The sequence below is a fragment of the Psammomys obesus genome, unplaced genomic scaffold (assembly GCF_907164565.1).
Source record: "Psammomys obesus unplaced genomic scaffold, mPsaObe1.curated_primary_1811, whole genome shotgun sequence".
NCBI lineage: Eukaryota > Metazoa > Chordata > Mammalia > Rodentia > Muridae > Psammomys > Psammomys obesus.
Window position 1 is genome coordinate 3,275,060 of NW_026594377.1, and position 10,644 is coordinate 3,285,703.

General features: G+C 40.3%; 1 protein-coding gene across 2 annotated transcripts; it reads right to left on the reverse strand.

Annotated features, from left to right (window-relative positions):
- Nucleotides 1-1,063: 1,063 nt before the first annotated feature.
- On the reverse strand, nt 1,064-9,615 carry LOC129685257 (arylamine N-acetyltransferase 2). 2 transcript variants are annotated; one of them, XM_055618679.1, is made up of 2 exons: nt 9,558-9,615; nt 1,064-3,229 (listed from the first exon to the last, which is right to left on the reverse strand). In XM_055618679.1, exon 2 carries the CDS (start codon nt 3,221-3,223, stop codon nt 2,351-2,353), a length of 873 nt encoding a protein of 290 aa, XP_055474654.1. In that variant the 5' UTR covers nt 3,224-3,229; nt 9,558-9,615; the 3' UTR covers nt 1,064-2,350. The 2 variants fall into 2 exon arrangements, with proteins under 2 accessions (XP_055474654.1, XP_055474655.1); XM_055618680.1 differs by lacking the exon at nt 9,558-9,615 and adding an exon at nt 6,657-6,693.
- Between the last annotated feature and the right edge of the window lie 1,029 nt (nt 9,616-10,644).

Consider the following 10,644-nt stretch of genomic DNA (forward strand, 5'->3'; position numbering starts at 1 on the left):
GTTCACTATCAGAACAGTCCAGACATCTCCATGGGGCCAGGCTTCCTTATTAGTCTAAAAGCCCCAAGAGAAGCGGGCATATCCAAATCTCTATGGGGTTCTCAGAACGACAGACAACAGTTTGGGCAACCACAAAGAATGGAGGGTTGTCTTAAAACTCTACCTATACATTTTGGTGGGATTTTTCTTTCTTCAGTCATTTGAATTTCATTGGTTAGAAACTAACAAACACTGCAGTCAGCACTGAAGTCCTGATTTTATTTCTATTTCTGACTCTTGACATATTTGGTTCTCCCCATATAGTAGAAAGCTTTAAGGAAAAACAACTGGACTGAGAGTAAGACACTCACTGTACAGATAACTTTGCTGAGTGTTCTAACCCCTCACTGTTCTCCATGGGCCACATCTTGATTGGCTCAGTGTGTTGTGTCAGGAGTATGGTCTTCATGAATGTGTGAAATCCTTTTTTGTTCTGAAAAGTATCTGAAAGACTTGACACTGACAAAGAGAACAGTGGTGGTAAATAAAGCCAAAGAAGGGAGATGGGAAAGCATCATTAACGGAGGAATTATTTCATTACTCCTTTTTACTCAGGTCAGGCCTCTCTAGTCAACCTCTGCCTGGGACTTGCACCTTCCCCTGTGTCCTCATCACTATATAAAATATCTGCTAGGAAACCTGCTAGCTTAAAGTATTTTTCTCCATTCTAATGCTCCTCCTCACTTCACATTTTCTTGATTATCACAGCTGAAGAGAGAAAGCTGCTCTCAGAAGTATGAATTTTACATTATATCCTTGATAACGGCAAGCACAATAAAAAGGTGAAATATAGAAGAGTCAACACTCCAAGTCTGAAGTGCTATTCACACTCACAGGTCTCAGGATCAGACAGCAATCTTTCATCAAGAAAAAAGCCAGTGGCTGACAGTGAGACAGGATTTGAAAAGGGACATAATGTAACACAGAATGGACATTTGTGGAGTGTAACAAAGCAAGATGGAAGAAGGTCCATTAAAAGCTCCCCTAATGTCAAAATCATTGACTTAATGAATTTATGTAGGCATCCATCTAACAGATATTTATTTAATATTTACTGCAGATTTGGTTCTCTCCCTCCCTCCCTCCCTCCTTCCCCCCTCTCTCACACACACCCTAAATCTGTGGCTGATTTGTCACAGATGAAACGAGTACCACCTATATGCACTTTAGCTCAGAGTTTGCAGGCTCCGTAACAGTTGTAGAGGTGAGCACACGAAGCGATGGGTCACAAAGTGTCACAATCAGCCATGAACAAACATCGCTCAGTGCATGGTTTTTCCTTTTTTTTTTTCTTTTTCTTTTTCTGTTTTCTTCAGTCCAGGACCTAAACAAAGGGAATGGTGCTGCCCACATTCCTTTGTCAGCTGACTCTTCTTCTTCAGTTAAACGTCTCTAAAATTACTCATAGGAAAGCTTACAAGTGTGTTTTCTAAGTGAGTTCAAATCTGGTAGAGTCAACAGTAAAGATTAACATTCCTGAGAAGTAAAATAAACATAAGACTCCCTTGCAGAAGACACCAATCCCATTACACCCTGACTCCTCCAGATAAAACCTGTATTAGTCAACTATGTTTTAATATACCTCTTTAAAAATGAGTTTGGGAAGCATATTTCTTCATTTATATTAATTATTTTAGACATACATTCTTAAAATCTAAAAGCTCAAATTTCTAAATTGGTGTTTGTTCCCACAGTAAGAAAAACAGTATTAACAGAAGTAGATATGAAAACAACACAGAAAGCAATCATTAGCTGTGTGGCTGGTTCTCTTGGGTCCTAATCCTATATCCCTAGGTGTTGCTGTAAGTCATATATTGAAAATTATGTAATTATTTGGAACCAACATAACCTCCCATTCTTCTTTGCTGAATCCAAATCCTGAATCATACAGGTGCTATCTCATGTATCTCATAGCAGATACATGCTGGTTGACTTTAATGGCAATGCTTAGCTTGTTATTCCTTTTACTCAGCCGTTAGCACAGATTCTATATGAATTTAGCTGTAAAACAGCATTGGGTATGTCCTAGTACACATCAGCATGGTTACCAGTATGCCCATGTCATCAGTAAGGTACTCTTTGAATGTTTCATTCAGAAGTCATTTAACCAGAAGTGCTGATGTTTTATAGGTAAAATGTCTACTGGTTTCTTCCATAAATTATAGGAGTAGAAAGATTCAACAAATTACTAGGCTGGGAGATAAATACAAAAAAGCTCACATGATTATGTATACTGTCCACCTGTTTGAGCATTTTATCATAAATTGTCCAAGAACATTGAGGGACACCAAAACTTTTACTGCCACTTGTTCTAAATGGTAAAAAATCGATCACCATGCTTGGGCACAAGTTTTTTCTCTAAAGAAACACCAAATATAGTTTTCAGTACATCTTCTATTTCTTCCTCAGTCAGACTCTTAAACTCTACCAGATCTATACTGTCCTTATAATTAAATCTCCTATAGGTCAGGGTGGAGCCAACCAAGCAGTGAACCCCTTCTGGTGTCTGCAAGGAACAAAAAGATTTGCTTGTAAACACAGACGCTGGTGATGTCTGAAGGTAGGTATTCGTGGACTCAAAATCCTCAATGGTACGAGGCTCAAGAGTAAAAGAATAAATTTTTCGATATTTATTCTTCTCAAGGAGGTCTGAGTTAACAAATTCTTTGTTTGGAATGTACTGCTCTCTTCTGATTTGGTCCAAGTACCAGATTCCGTTCTCTTCTGTCAAAATGAAGATGGCAGGCACCTGAGGATGATCCTTCCCTGATGTTAATTCCATAGGCTCCCACATCTGATAGGAACGTCCAAACCCAGCATCGACAATGTAGTCCTTGTCGCCAATGGTCACCTGTACTAGCAGGTGAATCATACCACTGCTGTACTTATTGGCTGCAGTGTTAAAGACATATCCTCCCAACATTGTGGTTTCAAAGCCCATTTTGGTCAGTGCCCAGTACAGCAGATGATTGACCTGGAGACACCAACCACCCCGCTTCTTCCTCACAATTTGATCAAAGATGGTGTCTAAGTTCAGCTCCATAGATTCCCCACAATGGATGTTCAAGTTCTCAAAAGGAATGGCTCGTATCTGGTGCTGAAGGATTGCAGTTAATGTCTTCAAGTCTAGTTTATTCCTGGAGTTCTGATAACCAATTCTTTCAAAGTATGCTTCAATGTCCATGGTTTCCTAAAGCAAGGAAAACAACCCAAAACAAACATTATCAGTTTTGCTTGTGGATTTACCACAATGGGATAGCTACAGTTAAAACTCATTTCAAAATACAAATGCAGACAATGCTTACAACTATCTATGCTTATTTTACTCCTATCATATGGACTGGCTACAATCAATGTTCATAACACTTAATCAAGCGTTAAACAATCTCAGTGACCGAGGATGAACATTTTCTCATTTGTTTGAAATACAGGTCAAATGGTGATCCAGATAATAAATTGTTTAGATGTAGGATGCCCTGCCCTCTTCCCTGTGCACACTCAGTAGAAGTACAAAGTGAAAAGGCAGCCAAGGACAAATAACAAAGAGATTCCAGTCAGAATCCATTAAAATAGGCTTCCAAACAGTTCTTATAGAATCAGAAGTACACAATACAGAACCAGGTGTACCGCTCATTTAGAGAAGCATTACATATCTCACAGTGGGAGAGAACAAACTGAATTTAGTTTGATATCCCCAGACCCTGTTTGACTCTTTACTCAGTGTCTGTACTGAGTCTGTGGGGAAGATAGCAGAATGAGGGTGGTTTATATCTATCTAACCACCTGAATGTTGCTTCCCCAGGATTCGGTAAGAAGCGTGAAACAATATTGATAAATAGAGGATAGGACTGGAAAAAATACTTGGAAACAAATTACAGGCTTTACAGTGAAATGACAGAAATACTGGTATAAGCAATGGTCAGTGTTTTGTTTGTTTGTTTGAGGATTAAGTTTTGAGCTGGAATTTGGATTTGGTAACTGTAGATTAGTTACAATTGAGTCAGTTTTGCTAGGGGCTCAATATTAGCTATATGTTGTAAGAAAATCATACCAAGGTAGTCTGTGACTAAATGTATTTCAATGGCATATTGATACTGCTGTGGTTCAAGGTAAAATTCTGTGGATGCTTAGAGAATAGTTGGCAGGAAAGGACATTTATGTGAAAATACTATTAGATTCACATAAAGGCTTGCAGAGACTCTATGCAAGGATGGACCCTCCCTTCAGCCTTATCATCAACAGACTTAGATAAGGCTGGTGAACATACTTAGATCCTTTGAGATTTCTTAGAGAGTACATTTATGTGTGCCTAAGTTCAAAGTAGGTTGTTGGCTTTAATTCAAAAGCATTAGAATGTTTCTCCTTTGTGGTAAAAACTCTAGAAAGGAAAGTTTAAAAATGAAACATAACATGGGCTAGAAGGATACCTTGGAGAGAGTAGAGCACTTGACCCCAAGCTTGACTACCTAAATTTGATGCCCATAACCTGAAAAAGTGGAAGGAGAAAACTATCTCCTACAGATTTTCCCGACTGCCCCACACCTGTCATGGCATATACATCCCAAATCAATGTAAAATGCTAAATATGACATTACTTTTCTTAAAGGTAAAATGATAGTTATCTGTACCATAAATTATGAGGAATAACAGATCATTACAAACACAGAGGCTCCACTGAAAAGGGAACATCTAATGATGTAGGGAAGTCTATAGAAAGGATGATGTTGAGGAATGGTAGCACCACGGTAGGTTCTATGCCCGGGACTTCCAGAAGCACCTGTGTGTTCTCATAAGTACTGGGCCCAGAAGCAACTATGCAGATCATGAGTTGCCATAGGAACACCAAGGAGAGATGAACCATGTTCTGCATCCTCAGTTGCTACCTAGATATCAACTGCACAGGGAAAGTGGTGTGTGCGCGGCCTTCCTTGAGGTAATGACTACAGCAGGGGACTTAGGGCAGGTAAAGAAAGTGACAGTCTTAATGTGGATGTCATCAGAGAAGGAGACGGACAACTTCTGTGTGAAAGACATGTCACCAGAGAATCTCCTGTCACATTCAAGCTTCTCACTTCTTCCAAAGTGATAAGGTCCATGCCCCATAGTTCCAGGTGGACACTGCGCCAGTCAAACTGGATTCAAGGAAGAAATTAAGGGTAGAGACAATGCTACACATACATGATTATAAAGTGAAAACAATGTATACAAACATGCCAGGAGACGGCACTGGGAGACAGGCTGTGACATGCATGTCAAAAAGAACTAAAGGGGAAAAAAATACTGGAAGCTCTTCTCAGGAACTTGGCAGCACAGAGTGTATAAAATGATCACAAGGAGGTGGCAGTTAGGGCGACTGAACAATGTGCTTTACACAATGAAAGAGTTCAGACTTAGAAACTAATTAAGGACATAAAGCAAGACATTCCATTAATTATGACGAACAGTTCGCTATAGATAGAACACAAGAACACATTAGGTGCGTAAAACAAGAGCTTGATGGTCACGATCAAGGATAATGGAAAGATAAAGCTATGTCAAAGGCAGTTAAATGCTGACAGACACAGAAAGCAACCAAAGTTTCTAAAATAGGAAGTGCAACATTTGAATAGAAAACATTTAAGATGCAAGATATGTTTGTGTGTGTGTATAAAAATTTTGCAGAAATAGTATCAGATAAACAAGAGAGATGACATTCCAGGAATGTTGAATTCTATGTGCACGACATGTGAATATATGTATTTAAATTATTGAAATCTAAAATTAAGAGCTATTCAAGCATCTGGCAGAGAAATAAATAGTTCTTCATACGTAAGATAATATCAGCATATCAATAGAAGGTTCCACAGAAACACGCAAAGGTAAAACAATGGAACCATGTCTATAAAGTACTGAAGGGATACACTATCTTTGTTATTCTGCTAACATTTCTATGAATTAGAATTAGAATATCAACAGGCATGCAAAGACAATCTCAAATGTGAGAGAACTTTGAGCTATCCTGATGAAGTGCTTTTTCTTTACCAGCCAGTGGAGAAATAAATGAAAAGGAAAGCCAAGAAATAAGGAGGGCAGCATGATGAGATTTTGTAAGCACTGGCCCCTTTTCATACAGGGAAAAAAATAGAGAAAATGCATACACTATGGCTTCTGAGCAGGCCACTTTGAAGACTGAGAGCTGCCCAGAACTAGGAAGACCTGATGGATCATTAAAAAGTCAACACAGGAACATCTGCTTTTGCAATAGCTGATGCGAGCTGACAATATTCATGTGTTAGACAGCAGACCTTAACCTGTTCAGTGTTCCAGTGGGGCTGTGGCCAGTGAAAACTTTTCTAATACTCTTCCTGACAAAAACATAGACTGTCTTTTGTCAGCCAAGGTAGAAATTCCTCAGAGACTGTAGCAACTTCAGATAGGCAAAGTCTCTGACTTTTATTTAATGTTCATCTTGTGAACTGCAAACACTGGAGTCATCCAGTCCAAAGTCCAATTAAATCTCTGTAATAATTACAGTGACATTTTCCGCTGCTCATAATTAAAAAGTAACACGTTAAGAAAAAGCAAAACCAAACTAACCAAACAAACAAAAAAATGAAACAACAACAACAACAAAACACCTGAAAGAGGACAGCTCCATTTTGGATCACAGTTTCAGAGGCATCAGTCTATGTTGAGCTGTTTTCACTGCTGTGGATCTGTGTTGGGACAGAAGTATTATGATGGCAGGCATAGCAAGGTAAACATCCTCCCCTCATAGTGACAAAAAAGTAGAGACAAAGAGGAAGGAGCCAGTGACAAGCTGTATCCTTGAATGGCACCTGCTCTAACTAGCAGGAGTCTAAGAGTCTCTAAGAGTCCACTCTGCTGTGAACTCAACCCATTGATGCAGTGAGCACCCTCCCAACTAAACCAAATAGCACCAGCAGCTAGGGATCAGTCTTTAACACCCGAGCTGTTCGTGGGATATTTTGTATTCAAACCCTAAGAAGAAATTAAACCCTAATATAAATAATGTTTTGACATATGAGGTGGAAATGTATGTGGTAAGCAATAAAATAAGCAAATAAGCAAAGCCCAGGATTCAGCCCTTACCTAAAAGGGCAAAAATGTACTTAAGAAAATACACCATGGGGCTGGTGAGATGGCTCAGTGGGTAAAGGCACTTGCTGAAAGTGAGAGACAAATTAATGATAATAAAAACAAAGTTTAAAGCACACCAGGAAGCCCCTTACACATCCTTCTCTCTAGCATGTGCACTGAAGAACAGAGAACATGGCATGCTTGTGCATCCAAAGAGGGCACAGGACCTTGGAGAGGATTCACGACCAAGGTGAGCTTGTGAGGATCCTGTCAGTAATTCACTTAGATCTGTAGTCTTTTCATCATTTCCTCCACACCTGTGGCATGGGTTACATTCTTATATAGAAGGCCTTGCACCCCTTAGGCTATATGGAGGACTCCCAAACAGCTTCTGGGGGTCCCTTGCTTCTTTTCATAAAGGCTACATAAATAAGTGTCTGGTAAGTGTCCTGTCGGCACAGCTCTGGAGCAAGGATTCATTGGCACAAGGTTGCGAAAGCACAGCTTCCTTGCTTTTGTGTGGACAAACTTTTGATTTGAAATCTATACAGGCAGAGATGTATTCCCCCAGCACTTCCTTAGTTCAACTGGACATGTAACTTTGACCCAGCATCTGGTTTGGGAGAATATTCATTTAATAACTTCAAGTTCATTCCATAGAACCGTGTATAAGTAGATTAAAACACACAAAGTAAGGGACTTCTAGTACCCCATAATAATCTCACTGCTTTCTGCAGATTGCCAAACATTTATTTATTCAAATGATCAATGTGCAATAATTATGCTAGCTGCAGTCATTTGTCCCCAAATGACATGGCATACCAATCACTGATTGTCATTTTTGGATATACTCCCCTCCACCCCCCAAAAAAGAACGGGTTGCTGTGTAGAATTTTTCCTGTTTATGTCTTTAGGACCTCTGCATCATTCATGTAAAACAGATTTTCATTTGTTTTAGGACAAATTCCATTTGTCCTCAAAATTCCAATGGAATTTTGAGCAAGAGGACAACATAAAATAATAATAATAGTAATAATAGTAATAATAATAATAATAATAATAATAATAATAAAAACACCAGAGAGGTGAATCCAGAAGGAGAATGGCTGTGACACAGGCATCCATCAGGCTAGAAGCAGCCTACCCCTTTGAGGGGCCGCTATATTGATTGCAAGGATTACTAGCAACAGTCAGTGATGGCCTACAATGAGAACTAATGAACTGCTTGTAATTTTGTATACCCCCCCATTTCCTTTTCTTTTCCCTTTCATTTTTGCTTCTAAAGTCCACAACATCAAACTCTGTTGACAACCCCAAGCAATCGCTTTGATTAATTGCGTAGAAGACACTAACTAGACTTGTTGGCCTGGCCATAATGTTAAGGGCACTAACAAATGCCCTTGGTTTACAGAAAACCTCCATGGCAGGCATGTCTTCCGGTGAAGGCCTCCAGCAGCCAGGCAAAGGCAGGGGATCGTCCTAGGGAAACAACCACAAAGGGCAAGAGAAATAGGGGCCACGGGTGAAAATTGCGAGACCACAACATTAGTTTTTGGAAGGTAGCTAAAAAATAGATAAAATAAAGTTAAGCAAAATAAAATAAAATGCTGGAAGTTAATTTGTTTTGTCTTTTTCTTCATTTGTTTGTATGTTTGTTTGCTTTTGAAAAGACAGGGTGGAGTCAGTTTCCTTGAGTCTGAGGCAGTCAAAGAGGAGCTGGAGAAAGGGAAGAACTTTTTTTTTTTAAATTTTTATTAATTACACTTTATTCGCTTTGTATAGGGAAGAACTTTTATTGTAAAAGAGTAAAGCAATGTTGTTGACATCGAGCCCATAGTACAGAACACAGTTCTGAGCAAGAGGGTCCAGGGTCCGCTACCTCCTGAGACTCTTGGTCTAAACTGTTTAACTGGGCTGTTTAATTGAGGTAACGTCTCAGTCTGGGTTCACAGGAAGTAGTTAATTTCCTGCTGTTACTGACAGCTCATAAAGACCCTCCGGACTAACCCTTCTTGAAGCATGACAAAAGTCCCTCCATGAATTCCTCCAGGCATGCAGTGGGCAGTGTAAGTATCCAGGAGGGAATCCAACTGAACGTTTTCTACGCTGTTAATTCACCTCCTTAATTCTCACAAACCCTTTAAGGAAGCTTGTTCGTTTGTGACTGATAAGGAAAGAGTACTATTAAAGAAGATAAATGACTAGAAGTCTCTCTGGTAGAGCACCGTGTGGGCTGTCACCACTAGCACAAAACATTTGTTAGAATCCCCTGAGTACTATCAAGTATTTGTTCCATGGGTTCCAAGTATGTGCCGCCCAAACTTTCTAAACAACCTTAGGGCTGGGGATTCGGGGCTGGCTTGTGCTGCTCTCCTGGTCTTCCTCCTGAGAGAAGAGGAAACCCCCATTTCCCAGTCTACCATGGAGGACACACTTACCCAGCTACCAGGGCTGCGACCAGACCAGGAAGACCTGAAAGTGGGCTGAAGGAGTTCGGCTCCAGATGTCTGCCAAGGAAGTGCTTTTATTGGCTGTCCAAGTTGCTCCGCCCCCTGTGCCTGGTTAAAAACCAACCCAAGGCTCTCTGGGAAATGTAGTCGTAGGGACTCACTTGCCTCTGGTGAACTCCTTCTCAAGCCCTTTCATTGAAAAAGTATTAAGGTATTTTATGAAGAGCCTTTGTGTTTCAGAGTTTATGCTTTCTGGGACCCGTGGACGGTCAGAGCTTGAAAAGGACTCAGGCAAAGGACATAAAGGAGGAAGACGTTACCACATTTCATTCACACGCCCAGTTTATGACTCTCCTTCCATCAGCTTGTTTGCCTTTTACTTTCTTTCACCTCTCATCTTCAGGCCCTTCAAGGCACTGTGGAATGTGTATGGCTGTGCCCCTACACCTGTGTTTCAAACACAACAAGTGCTGTATGGTTGTATTTCTGCTGTTCACTATATTTTTAGAAACTCTTCATGGTAAACTCAGTCCGTTGTGTTATATATCTTATATTCTGGGTAGTCAGAATAGATTCCTAAATTTTTGCTTGGTGGCGGTGGCCGGTGGTGGGTGGCTCAGGTGAGGAGGGGTGAGTTATAGGATCCTTACCTCTGCTTTCTGGGTGCTTAGTCGGGTCACTCTGACGCGTGCGCAGTAATACCTCCTGTGTGGTTCTGAGGGATTTTGCTTCCTTTATTGGCAACAACCATTTGTTGACAAGCTGCTTGTATATTTTTATACCTGTACCAACATTTCCCAATTCTTATATTGCTACAGACAACCAAAACCAAAACAATAAAAACCAGCTACACTGTGGTGGATGCCTGCAACCCTAGCACTTGGTAAGTGAAGGAAGTACGATCAAGAACTCAAGGTCATCCTGAGCTACACAGCAAGCTTAAGGCCAGCTTGGGCTACATGAGACCATTCCCCCAAATGCAAAACAAAACAAACCACCGCTGTGGCAATGTAACCTACATCTTTGGTAGTAACTCATCCCTTGCTTTCTTTTTAACCTTAATATGCTTTTCACC